Below are 26,157 nucleotides of genomic sequence, written 5' to 3'. Positions count from 1 at the left end.
ACGTCATTGCCAGTAACCGCTACTCGGTCAATGCTTTCCGATAAAACCTATTATCTTCACACTGTTTTTAAGAGAGCTCCTATGTCATTCAACTGGGCCTCAATCGATACTTGGTTTCCACATGCCTATGTTTATGAGGTAGGGTGAAAAATGATGTAGGTTATCAATTACACCTTTGTTGACATAGTTACAAATCCTCCAGTGTCAGTCATTTACAACCCGGCCAAGACCGCCCACTTGATTGAGCTTTGTATCCAGTAAAGAGAAAAGCATATTTAAATGCTTGTGCTGGTTCGAATTACAAGCAATAATACGAGAAGCATGGGAACCCCATAGGAAATTTACCCGTTTAAACTCGGAAACTGGCTCTAATTACTCCTACAAACACCTGGGTTAACAACAACTGTTCGTAATGCAGTATTTAGGACTAAAAAACATAATTTATACAACAGAACAAAACGCAAGGTCGTTTCGAAAACGAGAGTTGATGTTCCCAGTTCCCTCCTCATAATAACACGCTACAGTGGGGGGGTCGGTAACCTCTGGTGCACGAGTCAACCTTGGCACGCGAGGTAAGTTTTCATGGCACGCCAATTTATTTTAGGTTTCACATTTAGGTATAGTTTGACAAAATTAAAACTTTTTATGCCGCTTGTTTTCTGTTTTTAAATCGGTTCAAAAACGCCCACTATAAACACAAATATGTCAGCTTTCTAATCAGCTGGCCAAAACCACTATTACAAACAGTAAAGTTAGCACTCTAAGTCATTACTATTGACCCAACAAGGAAATTGCCGACCTGGTATAGTCGCTACCTAAACATTGACTGAAAGTGATTCTATAAACTTTACATTACGGCTTGCTTGCACACTATGTATGAGTATGTTTCGAACACAAACTTTGCTGAGGAAACGCTACATTGCATAATTAAGTCTACAAAACACGTAGAGATAAAAAGGGCCATGCTATTTTAAAAAAACTGTTCTGACTTAAAACTGCAGTTGGTAATGTCGGTTTATAAATTGCTGCAAGGCCACTGCATTCTAATCCGTTCACGGTTTTTGCACGTCGCATATTTGTCGAGTCACTTGCAGATCCTATACAGTCAAAACATCTACTTAAACTTGAACTAGAATGCGCAGCTGTCTGTTGTAAAATGGAAATGAACACTCAAACCAGCCTGTAAAGAATTTGACTTGTTGTTTTTTTTGAAGTTTTTTTTAGTTTTATTTAGCATTCGCGATACAAAACATCCACCGCTAAATCAAGTGGGCTTAAAATAGACTAAAAGTAATTTCTCATCAAATTAGGGAAGTTTTCTTTTAAAATCGGACAATTGGTGGTGAGATTCCATTTGTTATGTCCAACCAAATACGAAGTCCATGCTTTACATGCAACGAAGAATTTCTGGGGCTTGTATTAAATGGGAACGTTTTACCACGTGACTTCCCAAGCATGACGAACAACGCAATATTAAAACTACGCGGCAACTGAAAACCGAAAAAAGAAAATATACACCGTCTAATATTAAGAAAATCCTACCATAACACCCTATACACTTGTCCAAGAATGCAAAGCTTCACAACAACTTTTTCTAATAATATTGCTTATGAAGGGTACTTTAATTGGTCCAAAATAGCAAGATAAAAGAAAATATTTTATTGTTTGTTGTTTTTGCCACTGACACTTGTGACGTAACTATGAGCTTGAAAATGTAGAAAGAGTTAAATGTTGTTGTTTCATTTAACTCTTGTGACGTGACAACGACCTAAAACAAACGTACGTATTCCAAGCCTACACATCTAACTACACTTAATAAAACACCGTATACTAACGCTAAACAAAAATCTGCTGTTTACTAGTTCCTGAAAATGCCCACAGGCAGCTACTAGTTAACGCTTAGGCATTGCATGAATGGCAATGAAACAAAACAACCAAGCTATTTTGAATCACACGATAGCTGCCAGCGTGGTTTGAATAGACTAGAGAATCGGTTCCTAAACGGGAGTTAATCTCAGTGAACAAAAATCGCTTGAAAGAATGTGAAAAAGGTCACCCTTAGTTGAACAACGAGTCACGCATCAGTGGTTTTCGACACAATAATGAGGATCTGACTTCATCACGGTTTTAGTTGGAAGTTCCGCCTTACCTGTGACAAACGCGAACGGGGGATTTCGTAACAAAGGTGCGCTGCCGTGTTAAACGCAACACCTGGAAGTTGTACACAATACCTGGGGATTTCCAAAAACCTAAGCCATATTACCGATGAACTACCGCTTACCTATTGGTTTGGTTTATTTAGTAAGCACAATCAAACATACGTAAAGTGTATTAGCAAGAATAATAAAAACTAGACGAAAAAGTGGTAAACATTAGGCTGCAAAATCGTAAAAACGCCCATTCCATCGGGTCAATGCAACTATTAAAAGAATTATAAACATATCTAGTATTTTGAACGTAAGTAATATCATGGCAATGTGCCTGGTATGGAACAATTACAACACGTTTTATTAATTTTTAACAAGCCATCAAATAAAAAACACTCTCAACTTATACTTTTTAAAACTTTGGCTGACGTTTCAAAATGCCTTTCTCTACCATTATGCTCACGTTTCAATTTCAATGCTAAGACTTTCTGCCGATATTAACAACAAACAAAAACGCAAAACAGCACAAAAACAAAACAAACTATCAACACTTTCTAAACTTACTAAACAAAGACCATGTAGGGAACTTGCAAGAATCAATATTAACTGAATCTTTAGCGGTTTCAGTTTCTAACACAATAAAACCGCTTTTGAGATGATTAGTTTCTTCAGCCGCAAAACGTTGTTTCTCCTATACAGCGGTTTTAGCCAACGAGGTCCAGATGTTTCCTGCCTAAAGGCCCGTTTACACTATGCTTAGCGGCGCCTAACCTAACCTAACCTTACCTTGCAACCCCTTCCGTTTACACTGTGATTTTCGGTGCGTACCTAAGTGTACTAAGAAACATACTCGACGTCATTTTTAGCTCACAGTGACTGTTGATGAACATAAATCATCGCATAAATTGATTGTTACCTATTCTAGATCGAAAAAGCTTTACATAAATGTAAATTACATCATAGTTTGTTAGTAAACATGATTTTGTATTTTGGTAATCATACAGGATTGTTTGAGATGTTGTTGTATAGATTGGTGGCATGTTTATCTTACTTTTATGTTTCTACAACATGTAGTCCACTGTGCTAGGGTAAATGTACATTTTAAATGCAATTAATTACAATATTTAAACACAAAAAAACAGAACATGAAATTATAACCATGTAATAAATAATTAAATTGAAGGCAAATGGCGTGCCATCATTTATTTTGCCCAAATGAATCAACTTTTTCAAATCAGAAACCACTACAGCGATATCACGAACCGTTTGCGCAGGTTCAAGCAGCTTGATACGCAGAAAAACGCTCGGCAGGCGATCGCTCGCTCATTTCTACGAGCATGAGCGCCCGAAATCAGTCAAGCGCGAAGCCAGACAGAAAAAATGAAACAAACAAACTTACGCAGGTTTGAGCGAGTGCGATACGCATAGTGTAAACGGGCCTTAACCCTTTGCAGACCAAATTTTTTTGACCCAAAAAGTCATAGAGGTCCAAATTCTTTTTTTTGTTTTTTCAAATAGCACAATACACACAAAACACTATATAAAAGGTTTTATTCCTCAATACAAATGATTTATTTTTTTATGCACATTTCAAATATGGCTTTTTTCTATGTAGCCAATGCAAAAACAGCCTTATTTTTTACCAAACCAATCAATTCTAAAATCAACCAAAACCATACACCAAACAAAAAACATGAAGTTTATTGTTCAGTCAACAAAAGTAAACGATGATATTGCACATAAAAGTCACCGTTTGTAACTTTGAAGCGTGTGATACAGCTCAAAGCAATACCCGGGTTTTAGTTGCATAGACTTCAGCCCCTTTTTTCCCTTTGCAACGCTTGAGTTGCGCCGTTGCTCCGCGCCGCGCCGTTGCTCCTCTCCGTTGCTCCGCAGTAGCCACGATGGCGCAACTTAGACCTCCTTGGGAGGTGTTTGGACTTGTAAACGCTGGCGCAAACAAAGGACCTCCCAGGGAGGTACTTGGATCTTATTACACAAACCATAAGGACCTCCCAGGGAGGTACTTGGACCGCAAAGGGGGCAACCGCTTTACCAATATCATGCCAAAGTGACATCAAGTACACGTCAAACCAATGGCTCTAGCACGTTTTGTTTTTACTAATTAACAATGCAATATCTCTATGTTAAATAACGTTTATCGGGTGATTGTAGTTTTATCACATTGTTTGTGTGTGACGTCATAAACGGTTACAATGTTAGGTTTACTGGGAAGACAAAGTGCTGTTCTACTTTACACATGTTGCAGCTTACAGACGTTAAACCGCTTGTGCAAATTAAAAAAAGGAATTTGCTCTTCGACCTGTGCAAAAACCAGTTAGTGAGTGTTGTTAATTTGGTAACTCGTTATTATTTATACTGGTGTATATATATGTTTGAACGATTTCGTTTATTTTCGAAAACCGTATTACAAATGCCTTTTAAACCTGTGTGGTGTGAAGAGAAATGCGACGAGTTTAAACTGAAAGCATACTGTGCAAAATCCGAAGTTTACAGGTCGCATAAACGATAATGATTTTATAAACGATGATTTAAAACTTCAATATGATCACTAAACCGTTTTAGTAACAATTCTAGCGATGCCATGTACACCAGCATCAAGCCTTGAATCTATGATAATAGCTGCACCCTGCTAAAATAAGTATTTCGTGGCAAACTAGAAACTTTTTCGCTGCATTTACCACAAGAATTTTTTGAACTACTTGACTGATTTAAATTTTTTTCCTATTGTACGTCTTGAGTTGGCTTGTCAAAAGCTTAAGTAGCGAAGTACAAAAATAACAGAAAATGCGGTCTTGTTCACATCCTAAAAACATCATGAAAAATTCATTATGTAATTACAACGCTGAAAACTTTTTGTGCGGTTCTTTGTCCAATTTTGAACACACACACGTTATAACAGTATGGACAATTTTAATATTGCCTATGAAGTGGAAGGTGTGAGCTGACAATCATCATTTATTATTGCTTTTTATCAGGGGTGTCCAACTCAAAAACACCGCCGTGCCAATTTTGGTTTTGAAATGTGTCCTCGTGCCAACGTTTGGTACTTTTTCCAAACCATGTTTAAACGTCTTAACGAAATCCGAAAAATTTTCCAATATATAAAACCCTTTTAACTATTTAGAAAAAAATTAAAAGCATTGCCGTCGAAAGCGAGTAAACTTGTTTATGATACACCAGAAACCTACACTTCCGTTTATGCGACACAGGATACAAATAGTTTGCATCGGGGCTCAAAAAACGACCAATTAAATTAGTGGGTTTATGTAACCTTGATACTAATATCTTTACTAAATTCAGAATAAAGGCCAAGAAGAATCAATAGAAAAAAAATAATTGCCTGACAAATCCACCTGACTGTGCAAAAGCTTGCGTGCCATTTTCAAATGTTCCGCGTGCCACGTGTTGGACACCCCTGCTTTTTATGAACAACCTTAACCAAACTTGCGAAGGATATAAACTGCGTACCAGATTCTCCAAAAGGTGTGAAAAACGATTTTTCTATGTACACACGCTGTATGTCAGATTCGTTTGAACAAGAAATCTTTCTCACCCAATAACGAAATTTTCTTAAGTTATAAAGTTATAACTTAACAGCAACCCAAATTATGCAAAACAGACACAATTAAGTGGTTCCACCCAGAATGAAATTTATACCTGCATCCTCGTAACATTTTATCGAAAAAACGACACTTTTTGCTTTTATGCGCGTCACAAAAATAACGCAATGTACTGCTGATCGTTGCTGTTTGTAACAAAACGTATAAATTATTTCTGTTTAAAGTTTTACCACAAATCTCGGGAAACCACGGCGGAACCATGCAACCGCAGCGAGTAGTACTCGGTGTACCATAAAGTTCCACGAAACAGCCTTTCAAGAGCCCCGATCAAGGTGATAACTTAAAACCAGTGTTGTAAGTCGAATCTTTAGCTTTAATTAAACTCGGTCATTACTTTGCACTTGGCCTCATTTTTTCCAAATTTAATCTTGGTAAACCAAACCGAATCTGAATTTCAACCCTGCTTACAAATCTAGGTCTGCAATCTTGATTAATTAAAGACACCTAATTAGCAAAATTCTGCCTCACAGTATTTTTCTCATTGGCTGCATGCTCCAATGAGGCTTATGACATTATACAGTTTGCATCATCAAAATGATATTTTAATGTGCAAAGTCCAAGTAAGTAAAACAAAGTTTAAACGAATAAATCAAACCCTCACACTCAGTCTGAATGTAATGACATTCTTGATGCCTTATTGTCATTAAAGTTTATTGATAATTTCGCGAATTAAGCAACACATTACAACACACAATAAGATTTGCCTACTATGCCAGCGCATGGACATTGTCAGAAAAAAGCTTTTTTGACAAGATAATCTTGCAAAATGTTTGTCACAGCACTGCAAACTAAAATGGATCTTAACTATTTGCGCGTGGATAAGATTAGAGAGCTTGATCCAGCAAACACAAATCCTAATTTAAGTGACTGACAAAGTCACTTTTTCTTTTTGCCGAAAAGGACAAATAAAGGCAAAAAAGAGTGAGAGCAAATAAAATACTAAAAGATGCACTTTTCTGCAGTCTAAAAAATGTTTTTCCATTTCAAATCAAAACAACTTTGGTTACATGGTTATGACATTGGCCTCTGATATATCCACCCTCTGACAAATTATGCTTTAATTTAAATACACAGCGGCAACAAAACTGTTACAATAAGTTTGCCAGTAAATTTGCTAAAGACGTTTATCACTGAGCGTCTTGAAGTAAGACTTAATCATCATAACCGCCTTTAAAATATGATATTACTGTTTCCGCACCGAAACCCGTTGATGTAAACTGTGTGACGCGTTCGATACTTCGGCGGTATCTGAGGAAACAGCTTCGTTTTTTACGCACGTTAAATTTGTTTGTTTTTATTTCAATAAGTTTGTTACAAGAATGAATACTGCTTCTAAAAAAGCGAAACACTTCTCAAAAAGCAAAGAATAACTAATGCTATTTATGAGCTTAAACGTGTTAATTAAAATTTTTGAGAAAAATAGTTTTACATCACAAAACGTCAAGTCATGTAAAATATCTGGATAACAGCGACGTACTTTTTCAGTGATAAATATTTTACCTAAATCTGTTACATAACAACATTACCAAAAAATACCAATGTATCGCATCTATTATATTTATTGCTATTATTTAAGTAAAAACAGCGTACCAGCATGTTATTGCTACGTTTAAATTAAAATAAAAAACGCAGCATAAGCCTTTTTGTTACTGGTCATAATCCAAACTAGACAGATAGAATACAATCATTGTCCGTCGTAGCTGTCACCCTGACTCTAAAATTCCCTTTATCGCTTTATCATTAGCAAGAGTCAAGACTGCTCACCCAGCGCTAATAATACATCTGATCTATAGGCATTAAAACCCATGAGAGCTTGGCGACCTACGTTGACAATTAATATTAATGTATAACACCAGGAGTGGATTTGTCAAAGAGTGCGTGTCACTGAGGGGCTGACCTTAACCACAAGCTTAAAAAGAAACCAGGCTTTAATTTCCTTTAAGTGCTCGCAGTTCATGCCCTCCGCCACATTATTGCATTCTATCTTTCTTCGACTGCCTTTAATTTCGTTTTTTACATCGGAAATTGTGCAGCAGCTCGTAAACAAAAGATATCTTTGCATTAAACTTTAATGCGTTGGCAAGTATTTTTAGAACTCATCACTTCTGCTGAAACACAATGGCCCATTATGACGCATAATGTATCCATCAATTGCGGTTATTTAATTCAAGTACTAAACCTTTGTTAAATGTCAATGCGAGCATTATAAGCTAATACAGTAAATGTAAATTAAGTGACACAAACTTTGACTTTAATTTGCTTTTATATAACACAAACTGTTAACTATGTTTCTAGTTTTCAGTCATACTAATCTCAAAACAGAAAACAACAAACTGTTTACCAGCTTATAGAACACAAGGCACGACCCAATTTCAGCGCTTCCCTCTAAGCCAAAATTACTATTACTGTACAATGTCCGAAGTTTCACGAATACTGAAAGCATGTGATGTCTCAAAAAGAACTTTACACAAATTGTCAGATGCTTGGTGCAAAACTCAGTCCTGCGCAGTGCATACTGTGCAGTGATATTAATTTGTAGAAAAACATACTTTGTTTCGCTTCCGAATTTACTTTTTAATAAGCAATGGCAACATTTACACGGAATTTCCATTTTGAAAAAGCGCTCAACAAGGAAGTTACGCAGATTTTGTTAAACCACTAACTTTTTGACAGTTTACAATTGCTTTGCTTCGACGGTTACCTTGCAGTATATTTGTCTTAACAATCAACAAAAAAATGTTGAAACATAAAACATTGTTGATCAAATAGAGTTTTTGCTAAAATCGACTCCTAAAATTGCATGTTTTGCGGTGACTGTTCTAACTACAAACATAATCCAAAACTTGTTGTACAAAGCCTAGAAAGCTGTAACTAATGCTGAACATATAAAATCTATATCTCCAAATACAGAAAGTAACCACATTAACAGCTTTGCTTTATGTGTTCATCATATAGCCTCGTTCAATAAACAACAACTCCGACTTCCTGCAACAAGTAATAACTTTAAAGGTCGCCATCCGCACCACTCGGTTGTGTTGTATGATTAGGTTCCTGGCCTCCGTTACGTTTGTTGCACGAAGTTATAATATCACATGATATCCCACTGTCTAAACTGAAGTGCATCATGTTGTTTACATTTGTTAAACTTACTTTCTCAATGTCTCTGTCACAATAATATATTATGCACTGTTTGCAGTTCTGTTCCAAAAAGAATTTAAAGTCAAAGCTCTTTGGGGGTAACAATAAAGTATAAACAGCAATCAGAAACCAAAACACAGAAAAACGCTGCATTGACATTTCTTTCAAAGTGTAACTGCCCAAATACAAAAAAACACATATTAACAGTTTGTACCGATCGCACATGCTGCTAACATACCTTACTTCACAATATGCGTGTTGTATACATTTTCATATTGTTAAAGAAACCTGTTAGAGCACATAAACAACTGAAAGCCCCCTAAACCAGTTTTAGTTTGAGGGCATATGTATATTTTAACGTTGCACCGGTATTTCTTGCTTGGTGATTGAATCGTTTGTATATTGTTCAGGTATCTTTAAAAATCGAAATATTTGAGATCAGTCAGTATCCAACGTTATCCAACAATAATTCTTTTATTGAGTTATGTTTACACCTATAGGGTTGCCATCGACATGGATCCCAAAATAAGGACGTTTCTACGACATTGCACTTCAAAATATTGAGAAATTTTAGAAATAAGGAGAGTATGGTAATCCTGCGTATACCCTAACGTAGATCCATGCGCCACTTCTCGGGGCTCGTATGCACATTTTGCAAAAATTTTGTTTGCTCTCTTGGGTGTGCTAATCCAACAGAGTCAACTCTTTCTGTTGGTTTGTGCATTTTTGCATGGCAATGTGCCTGGTATGGAACAATTACAACACGTTTTATTAATTTTTAACAAGCCATCAAATAAAAAACACTCTCAACTTATACTTTTTAAAACTTTGGCTGACGTTTCAAAATGCCTTTCTCTACCATTATGCTCACGTTTCAATTTCAATGCTAAGACTTTCTGCCGATATTAACAACAAACAAAAACGCAAAACAACACAAAAACAAAACAAACTATCAACACTTTCTAAACTTACTAAACAAAGACCATGTAGGGAACTTGCAAGAATCAATATTGACTGAATCTTTAGCGGTTTCAGTTTCTAACACAATAAAACCGCTTTTGAGATGATCAGTTTCTTCAGCCTCAAAACGTTGTTTCTCCTATACAGCGGTTTTAGCCAACGAGGTCCAGATGTTTCCTGCCTAACCAATATCATGCCAAAGTGACATCAAGTACACGTTAAACCAATGGCTCTAGCACGTTTTGTTTTTACTAATTAACAATGCAATATCTCTATGTTAAATAACGTTTATCGGGTGATTGTAGTTTTATCACATTGTTTGTGTGTGACGTCATAAACGGTTACAATGCTAGGTTTACTGGGAAGACAAAGTGCTGTTCTACTTTACACATGTTGCAGCTTACAGACGTTAAACCGCTTGTGCAAATTAAAAAAAGGAATTTGCTCTTCGACCTGTGCAAAAACCAGTTAGTGAGTGTTGTTAATTTGGTAACTCGTTATTATTTATACTGGTGTATATATATATGTTTGAACGATTTCGTTTATTTTCGAAAACCGTATTACAAATGCCTTTTAAACCTGTGTGGTGTGAAGAGAAATGCGACGAGTTTAAACTGAAAGCATACTGTGCAAAATCCGAAGTTTACAGGTCGCATAAACGATAATGATTTTATAAACGATGATTTAAAACTTCAATATGATCACTAAACCGTCAAAGCTCTTTGGGGGTAACAATAAAGTATAAACAGCAATCAGAAACCAAAACACAGAAAAACGCTGCATTGACATTTCTTTCAAAGTGTAACTGCCCAAATAAAAAAAAAAACACATATTAACAGTTTGTACCGATCGCACATGCTGCTAACATACCTTACTTCACAATATGCGTGTTGTATACATTTTCATATTGTTAAAGAAACCTGTTAGAGCACATAAACAACTGAAAGCCCCCTAAACCAGTTTTAGTTTGAGGGCATATGTATATTTTAACGTTGCACGGGTATTTCTTGCTTGGTGATTGAATTGTTTGTATATTGTTCAGGTATCTTTAAAAATCGAAATATTTGAGATCAGTCAGTATCCAACGTTATCCAACAATAATTCTTTTATTGAGTTATGTTTACACCTATAGGGTTGCCATCGACATGGATCCCAAAATAAGGACGTTTCTACGACATTGCACTTCAAAATATTGAGAAATTTTAGAAATAAGGAGAGTATGGTAATCCTGCGTATACCCTAACGTAGATTCATGCGCCACTTCTCGGGGCTTGTATGCACATTTTGCAAAAATTTTGTTTGCTCTCTTGGGTGTGCTAATCCAACAAAGTCAACTCTTTCTGTTGGTTTGTGCATTTTTGCAAGGACACTTTTCAAACGATGTTCTAAATGAAGAATTAGGTACAAACACAAAATTTTTTACCTGTGGCATTTAACGGTTACCTTGGCTAAGAAAAATACCCACTATAATCTAATACCGTAAACAAAAAACTTATATACGACGTCCGGTGGTTTTACCTTACCGTCTATTCACGTCAAAGTGCGTCATCCTAATTTGTTGTCCATTATAGGTGGGGGTTGCGATTTTTTGCCACTGATTGCGGTTGATTGATAATGAAATAAAGATTAGACGAAAACAATAATAAACTAGAATAGTGGTTTTTCTATATATTGCCAGTTTATATATACTATATCATATTTAACGATGTATCACATATACCATTTACTATATTTATAATGGATATATATTTGGCACCTACATTTCATTGGGTCCCTATCTTTTTCCTGGCACTTTATACCATAATTGTTTCTGCAAGCATAATCTAATGGGTCCCCACACATATGAATATGCGAATTGGTAACAGTAAAAATAGGGCACAATCATTGTTAGATATTTACCAATTTACTATACACATCATTTGATCTACACATATGATTGTTTTTGCAAGCAAAAACGAATGGGTCCCCACACGCGCGTTTGTGCGGATTTATGGTAAACAAACATCCTGGTTATTTTTAGATTTTTAAGGAAAAAAGTGAAAATGTGTAAAGTGAAAAACGACATAGCATAGCTGCGCAAAAACAGCTAATATCTAATCACCAACACGACTGTCTCGTAAAACGTCCGGCGGACGTCAAGCTGAGCACTCCCGCTGCATTCACACGCCTTAATCGTAAACAAGTGAATTACTCCCTTGAGAGTTGAGACTTCAATCTGACTGACAGTGTACACATATTATGGGCTGCAAAAGTAACTATTTGGCCGATTAAGGCAAATTTTTAAATACTAAACGAATAACCTACTGCAAACAATTGTTTAACATTTCAGCACATTAGGGCTTGTATTTCTTGCCTAAAACTTATTATTTTGGGGTTTAAGGGGTAAAAATGGGTGAATCCAATAAAAAGTTACAAAATTATTTAGAATAGCTTACATTGCACCAACCAACAAAGCATGAAACCCTTAGATTATGTACTTGGGTCAATACAGCCGTTTTAAATTTTTTTCGTTTTGGGGTCGTTTGGGGTCAAACTTCAGGAGGATCAAATTTGGAACAATAACTAACATCTGTGCAAATTTGAATAAATTTAAAGCAATCTTTCTTGACCAAACGCAATTAACAAACCAGTGTTGGATAGAAACGAATATTTTGGGGGTTTAAGGGGTGAAAATGGGTAAATCTTTTTTTAAGGTACAAAATTCTTTGAAATACCTTATATTGCACCAAAATCCAAAGCATATAACTCCTAAATGAAGTACTTTAGCAAGTATAGCCGTTTTAAAAAAATTACGTTTTGGGGGGCTGTGGGTGAACCGAGGGATCAAACGGGGTCAAAATTCACATGGACCCTCTTTAGACCAATATCTATAATGTGTGTAAATTTGAAAAAGTTTGAACCATTCTTTCTTGATCAAAACGTGGGAACAAATCTGCGTTAGAAAGAAAAAAAAGAAAAAAGAAAAAAGAAAACAGAAAAAAAGAAAAAAAAAATATGGACAAAAACAATATGTGTCCCCTTCAGGGAAGGGGACCCATAATTAGAGATGAAGGTGTGTTTTGCAGCTTATTTCAGCTTTGACCAGAATTTTCGTTTTTTACTAAATTTGTAAGTAATAGTAACATTCTACACCAGTGGTTCTCAAACTTGTTCTTAATTTTTCAAAACGGTCCCTTCGCCATTATTTCGAGGGCTCGCGGTCCTTAAACCTGAATGTATATTTCAGAAAAACGAAAGTTGATTACACGATTTAGCTACTTATGCAAAATTGCCTCACAGACGCCTAATGGACCGCGGACCCCACTTTGAGAACCGCTGCTCTACATGGATTTGATTTGTGCACGAACATATTTTACTCATACAAAACTTACTCTCTTGTAAGCTCCAGTCACACAACGCTTCTTAATACGGTGTAGCTGCAGCGCGTTTAGTCATGATTCACCAATGTGCCATCTATTGTCATGCGCACCATACCGTTTTAACGTTGCGCAGCTATTTCCGGCTTGGTGATTGTGTTATATGAGTGCAATTGTATGCGTTCTCTCACCAAGCGAAATAACTTGACTAATCTCAAGTAGTTTAATCACAAATATAACAGCGCTATTACGAGGACATGTTGCAGCGATTGAGCATGGATATTTATGATATGCGATTGTAATAGCTCTATTAGAAATAAATATTCCACGCTATATACACAAGCTCTCTGGCATGTTACAAAAGTATTAAGTTTGCCAAACCTTAAGCACCCAGTTATGGCAACGATTGTTACAGCAGATTGTCCTCAAGCCAAAACCTTGCCCAACTTTGCTTTAACCTAAAATGTCTTTGATTACTGATAAACCAAATTTCACTCTTTGCAAAAGTGATCGTCTGCGAATAATTACACAAACATTAGTTATGAGCAACTTGTCTCTTTCAGAGCTACATCGAAGCTGTATTTTAAGATCAGAAAGTGACGTATCTTGTTAATTGGAAATGTGCAACGTTTGCGCAAATTACTATACACCGCAAGGTACCCTTTACAGCGTATATTGCAACGTGAGGTTTTAAAAAGATACTTGCCAGCTAAACACGGTGTCTTGGTTACATGTTTCAGGTTTTCAGCGCCTAGAAAGAAGTATACTGGTTTTCTGAAAAAATGACCACTGTATAGCTTCTGACGTAACACTAAAATAACAAGCTGTTTTGATGCACAACACACTTTAAAACTAAAATTTGACGGTCCCAGTTTTGTCATATACAGCCATCCGAAACAAAACAATATTGAGAAGCACACCAGGAAACACTCAGCTGCATGCAACTGAAGCATAGCTATGGCTCTTTTAAGAGTGTATACAAACTTCAAATCCCATTTTAAAAGGCTTTTTGAAAAAGATCTATGTTGCAGTTTAGCTTTGCACTCTATGCAGCTCAACAGTAATTGGCTTGTATAACAAACAGAGCAAAAAGGCATTTTAATGCAATTAGGTTAAAGCTTTTCCTGCTTCTAACTGGGCTGTGGTTTGTCCAACAAAGGCACGTTACTACGTAGTGAGTTCCGCAAACTATTTCTAGTGTGCATGGGTCGGTGTGGAAATGACGACATGTGACAACAGATGGTTCACAAAGTTCAACAAAAGTCACATTTTTTCAAAGAACCAGCTACTTTGTCCGACTTTAGGCTCAATACAGCTCTAAAAATGCTTGAAAATAGTGTAAAATGCTTCAAATCGTAAAACAAACTATTCAATTATGTTTAAACGATTTTGGGGCATATTTACCGCTGCATATTAACCTTAGGTTTTGCCTTATACTGTGGGAAGTATAAATGTGCAACCTTTTCAAGCACGCGGTGACAAGCCAAAATTTTTCCAGGAAAACACTACTGGCCTTTTATTCCCTCTACGTGTCGACAACCATGTTTCGACTATTTTTTCCCATTACTTGGTCAACTTCCTTTTTAGGCTAGTTGTTATTTTTAAATCGTCAACGCGACCCTTTGCTCTGTTAGATAGGAAGTACCTGAAAATGCCCTAACCTCGATCCATTACGTTTTGCTGCTAAATAAAAAGATTTTGGCACCATTTCCAATCACTCATCTATTATTAAATCACAGATGCACTTTAGTAATGCTTTTTTGTTTAGTGCAATTAGGTGCACGTTGCGTAGGTAATGCAGTATTGGATTATTGTACGTAGTGAAGAAACAATTTAGGCGTAAAAGATATACACCAGGTTAGTAATAACACTTAGGGCAAACAACAGTAACAGCGAAAATTTCCCACAACAGTTCATTTCAACACACTGGTTGATTGCTCGCACGCACGATCGCTCGCTTGGCTTGGAATTGCGTCGGCGTTGACCACATTGTCTACTTCATGCTTGGTTGACTGCTAACATTTTGTCAAGACTAAATGATATGAAATCCCGCATAAGATTATTAAACATAATTTTTCCTGAATAATATTTGCTGTATTACTCATTGCTATATATTTGCTGATCTGTGATTACAAGCTAGCACAACATAACGAGTTTAAACATTATCTGGTATTTATGTAACATCGTTTGGGATACACAAAATATGTCAAAGAACAAATATATGCAGTTTTACTAACATAAACACCATTATAGACAGTAACATGGTAAACACATTTCACTCACACCTGAACACCATATCACCAACAATAGCTTTCACCATGGAAACCGAACAACACGATACCATTGCGTTTTTGGATGTGGCTGTCACCAGGCAGCCAGACCAAAAGCTCACCACAAACATTTACAAGAAACCCACGAACACTGATCGATACCTAAATTACACATCGCACCATCCTCGGCACCAAAAGCTTACGGTCGCCAAAACACTTTACAACAGAGTCAAGACACACATCAGGGATACGGCTATTCGCAAACACGAATGCAAGAACATTGCACGCGTGTTAGGGAATAACGGCTTCCCGCGAAACTTACACAACTTGACACGTAACACAACCACCGCACAAAACAGACAGTTCAAATCGTTCACTTGCTTACCATACGTCCAGGGTGTAACTGAACGCCTAAAACGAATCCTGAACGACGCTGGGGTAAAAGTGGCGATGAAACCTCTTTAAAACAAATGGACAATTGCTACCAAAACCCAAAGATGCCACTATACCACAACATCGTACAGGAATTGTTTACCAGGTCCCTTGTCGTGATTGTAATATGGTATACATTGGCCAAACTAAGCGAAATCTAAATTCACGCCTCAAAGAACATAAAGCGGCTGTCAAAAACATGGATGTTAGCAAGTCTGCCTTATGCGAACACATTTTGGAATGCGACCACCGCATTAATTGGAACGCGACGTTTTGCGTCCGACTTCCCCATCAAAAATCCGACATTAGTTACGCCCTGTGGTTTTGTAGCACACGCAACTCTTCACGGAAAGCCTTTGTCCTAATGTAATTATTGTGCATCGTATCCCGCTGTTTCCATACATTTTCGTCTCTGTGCCCGCTGTATTATTCGTTCATTGCTCTGAAGAAGTCCTACCGTTCTGGTGGACGAAACGTCAGCAAAAATACAAGTTCTTGAAAACAACAACTAGTATTTTGTTTAGAATTACACCAGTTGAACGAAATAATTTATTAAATAAACACCATGTGGCTCAACCCCTGCATAGCAAATTCGTTCACTTTTGCCTGCACGCGCTGCCCGAACAATGGATTTTCAATTCGGCTGCGAGCGACGCACGACAAAAAAAACATTAATAAACAAAGAATAAACAGTGTGGATGGGGCCTAAGTCATTCGCACGACTTAACGTTTTTTATAAACTTAAATCTGCATGTGGACATCCGGCTCATTACAGTTTTTATCTACCAAGCTGTAATCTCATACAATATAGTTCCGTAATATAGTCCTGTATTGTTTCTCATCAACAATAACCTCAACACTGCATATGCGATTGGGTCTGAACTAAGGTTATCTGACACGGCGCACGTTGCCAAGAATTTTGATTGACGAATCACGTGCGACATCTCTTTTCGCAAAAAATTCAAGAAAGATCTTTTTAATCAAATCGGCTTAAATCGATTTCATTTTTGCACAAAACCTTTAACCACACAAACGTCAAAAATACATGAAGATCTAGGACCTTTATGGATGACATTTCAGATTGTAGCATATCGATAAAAGCAACCTTGCACGCGCAAGTACTGTTGCAGCTTCCTACAGTAACAACCTATAAACTATTTGAAAGATTTATGAACCTGTCGAACTCGTATCCTCTTTTCCTACTGCGAGTGGTTAGTTTTACCCCCTGAACGCAACAAAAACTTTAAAAATTCAAAGCATTAAACATGAAATGTAAAAGCATAGAGCCAATAAATGATAAGTTTCATCTGTGCTGTATGCCCAGTTGTGGCATCGCACAGACTAGGTGATGCATGGGGTTGTACCCTGTTGCTCCCAACAAACTGGAGTGCCGTTGGATGGCTACACTAGCCAATGCGGCCGATCTCTCGTCACCAGCTGCTGGCTGATGAGACCTTATAGGTCGAAACAGTGTGCACTGTCTGCAGCTAAACATGAAATGTTTTTGAATATGTCTCACTTTTGAAACTTTTTTTCAACCGGCACGTTGCACAGAAACGAATTTCAACGTAGTTTTATTACCGCACGTAATAAACAGGCTTTGAATCAATCCTGGGCGTTGTAATTCTATGAAACTAGGTAATATAAATTCTACATATCGCAACAACTTTCGTGAGGAGTAGAATAATTTTTTTATGTTACAAAGTTATCAAAACGATTTGACAAACCAAAAAATGTGGTCGCGGGCCGGATGAAATGACCTGGCGGGCCGTAGTTTGGTGACCCCTGTTCTATAGCCTAATTCGTACAAATTAATTTCGCCACAAGATGTCACTATGTAGACATGGTTTTGTTGACGACGCATAAAAAAAATCAGATTTAACATACAGACATTAGCAAATTTTATTCAATGCCAAAAACCTTTCACAAAATATTTGCTACTTGCCTGGCTAAAAAGTCCTATTTGACACTTTCTAAAAATACTTATTTGGATCATTCAGTTGGGCAGCTGATTTGTTGGTGTATTCACAATTATTACAAATTTGTGTATGCTGGCGAAACCAGAGCATTTTCTGAAATCATTGCTACATTAAATTCATACATGTGTTCGATACAGCCAACCTTTAGCTGATAAAATATAGGCCTACTTGGAATTTAGTTTGTTCTCTTCATTAAATCTTGTCCCTATAGCTGTCAAAAGCATGTGATACTGTTCAAAAGATTATCACCCTTCCAAAATACCCTTGTGATTTTAAACGACGTACTTATTATAAGCAGTAAAATCGAAAAGTCCTTCGTGGTTTTGACTCTTGTTAAACGACGCTGGCTTTAAATAATTGATATAACGGGCAAAATCAGTGCCTGTCCTTCAGTTTGTCAAATGCGCAAGTTTTAGAGTTTAAATAATTCATTATCCAGAGCATCTCGGGGCAGTTTTGCAGGCACAAGACGGCCATAAAAGTGATCCATTAAAGTGGGTGAAACCGCGATCAGATAAAGTTTAAATAGCTGACTGTAAGCAAGATTGTAGAGGTCTTGCAGTAAGGATATATTTGGAAATCGATGTATTGATCTACTTGTCAAAGCATCGTAAAACTGTAACATAATGCAATCGAGTGAAATCGACAGCGGCCCTCAAAAACGGTAATACTTCCCACTTTAAAACTCAATTTAATGATTTAAAATACTTTACAATGCACCAAGCAACAAAGTATGAACCTCCTGGATCATGTACTTTAGTAATACAGTCGTTTAAATTTTTACGTCTTGGGGCCTGTTAGTGAATCGTTGGGTCATCAAGAATCAAACTTTGCATAACCAACTAACATGTGTGTAAACTTAAATAAGTTTGAGGCATTTTTTCTTGACCAAACGCGTGGAACAAACAAGCGTAAGTCAGAAAAAAATGCGGACAAAAACAATATGGGCCCCTCTTCCTGAAGCCTAAAGGGCATAATTACTTGTTACATAATGTTGTGTCAGTTAAGAAACCAGCTTTGGTCAGTCATGTGTAGCGAAACTTGTCAAAAGTTTTGATTGAAAACCAATTTTATATGAAGAGCTATTCAACCCTAACGTGCCCTTCAAAACCGCAATATCGGAAGTATCTGATGAAAAACACATTTCCCAAATCAAATTATGGTTTCCAATTTCTGGTACTGGCAAAGGTCACCTCGGTGGACAAAACAAATTAACATTTTCATGAATCATAACACATTCAATTTATTGAACAATGGAAAGTGTGACGTCATTAACGAAAACAAACGTGACATTCTGGAATGACACAAGCTGTGACGGCAGTTGGCTGAAAATACACGAGAAATGAACGATCGATAAGTTTATTGCAAAATAAAACATTACATCACAATGACAGCCACACTCTTCAAGACATAAACCAATTCTTCTAATGACCATAAATATTGCAATACCCAGTAAATAAGGTCGAATTTAATGGAAAAAATGTAAATTGTTATTGAGGAATGTTATTAATCAATCAATTTGTCAAATGCAAAACAAATTCTAGTCGATGAAATGATAGTTTGGTATATCATTGACAACAAGTTTTTAATGTACAATTTATAATCTACCTCTGCTAAATGCATATTTATTAGTAAAACAATATCTAGGTTAGTTTTTGCAACTAAACACTGCCTGTACTGGACAAAAGGTGCAAAATTTAAAAGAATTTGTTGCACTACCCGCTACCACTACACATCTAACGAACAGTTCTAGTAACTTTTGTTGTTTAATTGTATGTATTAACACCAAAATAAATAGGGCTCACAATAAAAACTGCGCAAACGTTAACAAGTAAAATCGTTAGGATGAAAAATACAATTTTCACTTATCACTAAACAAAATTTATTAGCGTTATGTACAGCAAAAACAAATCAAAAAACTTCGGGTACATTATTACTATTTTAGTTCATTGCTTTGCCTTAGTTTTCTTACTTTTAATAAACAATAAATTTGAAGACTTTCTCTAAATTTTCTACCTACAAAATTGATCATGAAATATTTTGAATTGACTTTTTTGTTGGCATTTCTATTCAGATAAAAAGCACTTATCACAGCCTAAAAATTGTAAAAACACATGATGATCAATACTTGGAAAATTGAGTAGTTCTTTCGCAAACAACATAAACTACATCTATCGAATATATGTATATTATATACATAACAAATTGCACGTTACCAACAAAATAGTCCAGAAATTGAAGCAGAATAAAGAATGAACTATTTTTCCAAAGTGTGAAATTAACACTGTCTGTTATTCCTTTGCATACTGGAGTTGTGGTTGTCATACAATCAAGTATATGAATAGAACATTTTAGCAAATCAATAAGTTTTGCCTTAGTTCTTGAGAATTTTGGTGGCACGCTCATTTGCCTGGCTGATCCTCATGTTATTTGATTCAGCCTGAAAGGGGAAAAACAAAAAGGTGAATGGTAGCAGAACAGTAACACAAAAAATAAAATCTGAAATTTAAGTTCTTGGCAGATAATAAGACAGTACTATAAACAGAAAAATTGGCAAAATGAGTCAATTTGACCAATTTTGTTTGGCTAAAAACAGACTACAAATAGTACATTAAAATTTGACAACTTTCTACTTGATTAGTAATGACCTATAAAAGACCACTTTTGATGACCGTAAAAGTTTGATTGATAGCTGTATAAAAATTGAGTAAACATGTACCGTAAACTTTGATACTGTATGGAAAATTGGAAATAGCAAGATTAGTACCTTAGTGTTTATTCTGTCGATTTGTTGATTTTGAGCGCCAATTTCATTTCCCATATCAATAGCCATGTGTTTTAAGTTTCCAATAACACCAGCAACTTGGTTGAGGTTTTCTTCCATTTCGTCCTCTCGAGCGTCATTTGTGATTCTGTCATAAACACACAGTGCAATATGATATGTTAGAAATGACATCATTCTTCCCACTTGCATGTCTAATGCAGTAACGCAAAGTTAAACTGCTTGGTTATGGTGCAATTGCATTACACCAACATATATTGCATATTTTATGTAAAATTTTAGCAAGTAATAATAAAAGATGGAGCAAATAATATGTTAGGAATGACATCATCACTCTTCCCACGTGCATGTATAATGCAGTAACGCAAAGTTTGACTGCTTGGCTATGGTGCAATTGTATTATATCAACATTACAGTTTTTTTTAAGGTGTCCCAAATTTCTCCAGCGGTTTCCCAAAATTTGCCAGTAGCCTAATAAATAATTCGTTTAAGCAAATATGGCTATTTTTTGGTATTTAAATGAAACACTTGCGGTCTCTTAAAACTACTTAGCGGTCACCCAAACCAAACCTTAAAAAAAACCTGTCAACATATATATATTGCATATGTACATTTTAGAAAGTAAAAAACAAAAGACAGGGCAAACAAATAGTACATACGATTAATGACCAAAAAATGATTCTATTTATGTTTGCATTAGATATATTTATGCATTGTGTGGTAAATTTAAAGTATTTGCCAGTAAACAATTTTTGAACACCGTAACATTGCACAAGTTAATGAAACTACATATTGCTTTAATCCATTTAATTCTTTTAAGGGTGTGTCATTCCAATCACAACCATTATTCGCCAAGAACAAATAGAGCATAGCTATTGTGTACACTATTGTGTACACAGTTGCACAAAAGCACGCAAATCTCTACCCATCAAAAGGGTTTTTTTATGATAACACAGTAAAAACATAGCCTAATTCTGACAACATGTCCCAAAAAAGCATGTGTATCACTATCAACAGACACAAAAAGAAACTTTATATGTAACGAAAATGCAAGGGTTCTTGTATGCAAGTTACACCATATTGCACACTTTGAAATGTTCACCGTTGTTGTCATCAAAAGTGTTTTTTTATCACACAAAAACAAAATTGAGCATATTTTTAGTTGTGTAAAACTTTTTGTAAATTACATAGTTTGTAGCATGTAATTTTTCTACCTAGCAACATTTAGCTTTGAGAAAATAACTTTTTTGGGTTGTCCAATTTTACAATTTTTTTGCAAGCCTTGTTAATATATATTATTACCTTTGTACGTAAGTGCCGCCAACTTGAGCTTGTTCTCTTGGGTCTTGTACTCGTTGCGGTTGATTGCTGACAACTTTTCCATCTTCATTCGACTGCCACGTTTTCTTGTATTCGTCACCTTTCTCAAAGTTTTTGGCTCTAAACGAAGAAGTGTCATTAAATATAAAATGAGTCTTATGTTCTTGTCTAAGGTCACTCAACATTATGCAACAAAAGCCTATGACACTCTAAAATTAAGAATCCAAAACTTGAAACATAAATATAAAAAAGGTGTAAACTGGACTAAACACATAAAATCAAATTTTAGAAGTGACATAGACATTTATATATTATTTTTTTAATTGTGAAGAGATTGTTTTTCTTACTTGTTCCATGGACAGACACACAGCCCACAACATTTTTCTAATCCCTCCAAATTCTTTTCAGCTTGTTTCATGTCTTTGTTAATTTGATCCATTCCTTCTTCAACTCTGTCCAGTTGTTCTGAATAAAAAAATTACAAAACTTTTGTAACAGTCTGGTTTTGAAGGTAAAAACTAGTGATGCACCGAAGTTTCGGTTGGCCGAAACATTTCGGCCGAATACGCTGTTTTTCGATGTTTCGGCCCGAACTTTTTTTGGAAATTCGGCCGAAACCGAACTTTTTTGATTGCGTGGAGTTAATGCCTAAACTGTCATTTTCGCCTATTCGAAACGTAATAAATTACCTAATTGTTGTGTTTATAAAATACGAGCCACATTGTCTACAAAATATTACAAGTTTAGTCAAACTTTCGCATTGTGAAAGTGGCTTTGACTTGGAATAATTCACTTCACTCGCATCTACGACCCAAGGTTCAGTTGAAAACATCCATAATAAACGGGGATTTTAGGTTCGGCCTGATTCGGCCGAAATTATTCGGCCTCGTGGCCAAATATTCGGTTTCGGCCCGAACTTTTTTAGGCGGGTTCGGTGCATCACTAGTAAAAACCACACTGAAGGTCAAGTTCTTACACATATAAAGTAAAATGTTTACATACAAAGTAAATGAGAAGTAAAAGCAGTTTTATGGCAAAGAGAATAATGTAAATTTACAGAAAATTTTATGCACAAAAACTAGGCATTTCAATCCCATACGACATTTCTATCCCATATTTTTCTATCCCATAAATATTAAAGTTCACACCATGGTTGATGTTGGAAAATGTAAAAACGTGATGATTTATGTGCAGGTCTGTTCCATTTGTGTCAAACACATTAGTGGAATAAAAAACAGTAATGAATCAACCTTGTGCAGTACATGACACATGTTGTAACATTTGTCTCAAACAAACCCAATAACACAACAAAAACATTCAATCCAATTAAACTGTTTGTGTTTTTATGTTACGAACAATTTCCAAGCACTTTTGTGTCAATAACACACAGAGCACATGAAAAAAAAATGTCCAGACAGGCTTGAAATTTACTTCAATCTATTTTGCCACAACATGAGCAACAGTGACTTAAACCCTAAGAAATAAAGGTGTTTAAATTATTTATTGTTGCCTCTATTACACGGTGCTTTTGACACACGAGGAAAAATAAGGACTTTCAGGCATATATCTCCAATCCTGTGGTTAAGTGGTTTTAGTACCTTCCTTTGGATGGTTACACATAATGTTCAGCATAAGGAAGTAATAAAACAGACGTAAGGGTTGAAACAAGTTTCCCGGAAGACTTTATAGGTACTGTATGTACGACTAACAAGGATATACTCATTTGACTAAGAATTTGTGAACTAATGTATCCGGGTAAAAGTGAAAATTACTCTCTCTATACACATAGGCAATATACAAGAATTTCCATCTTTAAATGTTGAAGTTAAACAAAAAATCAGCAAGAGAGCGAAAGAAAAATCTAAGATTGTTCTACAAAACCATTAAAATGAATCAAATTTAATTGTACATTTAAGATACATATATATAATTTCTGTGTAAAATCTCGCATATATATAAAATATGTCATAAAGATTTGAAAGGTTTGCTAACAAACAAATAGTTTATGTCGTTTTTTTGTATTCACAAAATGACAAATGCAAGCGTGAAGAGTATGTGGAAAAAACATTTGAGTGAATCAACTGACCTCCTTGTTCATCCAGCATAACAAGAGTTCGAATACCAGCATCTTGAGTCTATAAATGAACAAAAGAGCTCTTAAAGCAAAATCAATACAAAATATTCTCTTGGGTTTTTGTGGGCTGGGGATAAGAGGACATGTTAAGTACAGAATAGATTGTTTCCAAGGAAATAACAGCTGTTGATCAGAAATATAAATTATTTATTTATGACTCAAATCGAAAATGTGGTGGAACAAAGACCCTAGATGTAACAAGTATATAATTAATGTGTTTTTTGGCTTGATAGAATAAACACTTTTTACCAAACAACGGGAAATGCATAGCGAAAGAAAAAAACAGATTTATATTACCGACAGCTGATTTCTAAGAAGGAAATTTTAAACAGAGGAACAATGGCTGCTACCAAGCAATATCAGTGAATGTCTATTAGTCACGGCAGTTTATAGATTAGAACAAAATCAATACTTACTTCCTCTGTGAGTGCCACCATTCGCCGAGTGCTTTCAAGAGACTGAAATGAAAATGGATAACATCAATATCCAAAAACTAGGCTAGTTTTACCTTGATTTAAAAAAAATACTTTTTTGCACAAAAGATTGTCTGGCTAGAATACTTATGGTACAAATAATATTACAAAAACGTTTATCCAAAAGTACTATAAAAACAATGGGTGTCAAAAACCTTAGGTACAGAAATGGTTCAAAGTTTAGATAAACAGTCTCAAATGTAAATATAATCAGTGTTTAAAAAAAAAAATAATGCGTATTATACAAATATAGAAATAATATTATACCAGGCCTAAAGCATCTCACCAAAATAGCATCGATGCTTTGGGGCTGGTCCCTGCTATTTATCTATGTCTTATACAAATATAACTGTATTGTTGATTTCCTATTAACTGGAGGCTTACAAACCAAAGATTTAACAATACATAACATATACTTACATCATCTGTGATTTGGTTCGCTCTCAGTTGCATGTTAGCAAGTTCATCTCTGACATCATCGTCATTATCCATGGCTGTCGACGTCGGTTTGTTTGTATTTCCAGAAACAAAATGTTTACTAGTTCCTCTTGCCCTCTACCAGAAACGATTGAGCCACACAAAAAGTTTTGTTTCTCAGTTTGAAAATGTAAATATATGGTAATAGATTAGTGTTACAAGCCTAAAAAACACCCTGGTAATAAAAAATTATTTTGAAATGAGTGAAATACCAAAATATACATGGCACAATAAAAGCAGCTCTTTTCACAAAACCCACCGTATCTAAAATGTCAAAAATTGGTCTTGAACCAGTTAGTTTTTTCTAAGTGAAATTTAAGGAATAAGGTCAAATGATATGTTATTTTATATTTAACTTATTTTTAAGAGTATTTTGATCAGTTTTTTTGATTCGCTCAATTGTCATATAATTCCAAAACATTATATTTCAAACAGAAAAAAAAAAGTTAAAGTCTTAAAAACGAAGACATAGAAAATCAAAATATTGATCAGGATTAACAACAACACAATATTAATATTAAACTAATTATTGTATTTAAAACTTAGTGGTTTAATTTCATTCTTGGAAAAAAACAAAGCAGGCATTTTTAACTGTCTGATAATATACTGCAGTTCATCCATCAGCTTATTGTTAGTAAGTGAAATTAAAATAGATCAGTATGTCTTAAAACGTTCTTATGTCTTCGAAAATTTCACTAAATAATGCAAATTGCAATTTAAATAGGTCGTACCGTCGTCTCTAACCTAATTTACATAAAAGAAGTTAATATATCCATCACCAACGGGCCGAGTTATCGAGAAAAATCGCATCTATAAACAGAAAAACCAGCCTATGCTGTGCATAAACTAAATAAGTTCATAGAACCGCTGAACCGAACTCAAATCTCAAATGTAAATATTTTCTCGAGCATCTACTTCTCTTGGATGACGATGTATGTCTCATCGGACGCAAGTTCGCCGTTTCGATTTTCGCATTTAAAAATAGAAAAAACATCACTTCAACTTCACGAATTACTAAAAATAGATTTTTAAACAAACTCTCTAC

At 35.5% G+C, this 26,157-nt stretch overlaps 1 protein-coding gene across 1 annotated transcript; it reads right to left on the bottom strand.

Annotated features, from left to right (window-relative positions):
* Positions 1 to 19,153: 19,153 nt before the first annotated feature.
* Positions 19,154 to 25,305, bottom strand: LOC145237524 (synaptosomal-associated protein 25-like). Its single transcript, XM_080100427.1, has 7 exons — positions 25,056 to 25,305; positions 24,579 to 24,620; positions 24,115 to 24,163; positions 22,376 to 22,493; positions 22,011 to 22,148; positions 20,694 to 20,838; positions 19,154 to 20,366 (listed from the first exon to the last, which is right to left on the bottom strand). The coding sequence occupies exons 1-7, from the start codon at positions 25,125 to 25,127 to the stop codon at positions 20,301 to 20,303; spliced, it is 630 nt and encodes a 209-aa protein (XP_079956553.1). The 5' UTR covers positions 25,128 to 25,305; the 3' UTR covers positions 19,154 to 20,300.
* Between the last annotated feature and the right edge of the window lie 852 nt (positions 25,306 to 26,157).

The sequence above is a fragment of the Phallusia mammillata genome, chromosome 1 (genome assembly GCF_965637545.1).
Source record: "Phallusia mammillata chromosome 1, kaPhaMamm4.hap1.1, whole genome shotgun sequence".
Taxonomy (NCBI): domain Eukaryota; kingdom Metazoa; phylum Chordata; class Ascidiacea; order Phlebobranchia; family Ascidiidae; genus Phallusia; species Phallusia mammillata.
The sequence above is the reverse complement of the archived record's forward strand: the minus strand, read 5'-3'. Positions and strand labels throughout refer to the sequence as shown.

Excerpts from the sequence above, each read along its gene's own strand:
- LOC145237524 (XM_080100427.1), bottom strand. The coding sequence starts at position 25,127 with ATGGATAATGACGATGATGTCAGAGATGAACTTGCTAACATGCAACTG. Across the intron at positions 24,164-24,578 it reads TGGTGGCACTCACAGAGGAA|ACTCAAGATGCTGGTATTCG; the intron begins GTAAGTATTGAT and ends GTTCATTTATAG. Across the intron at positions 20,367-20,693 it reads TCGACAGAATAAACACTAAG|GCTGAATCAAATAACATGAG; the intron begins GTACTAATCTTG and ends TTCCCCTTTCAG.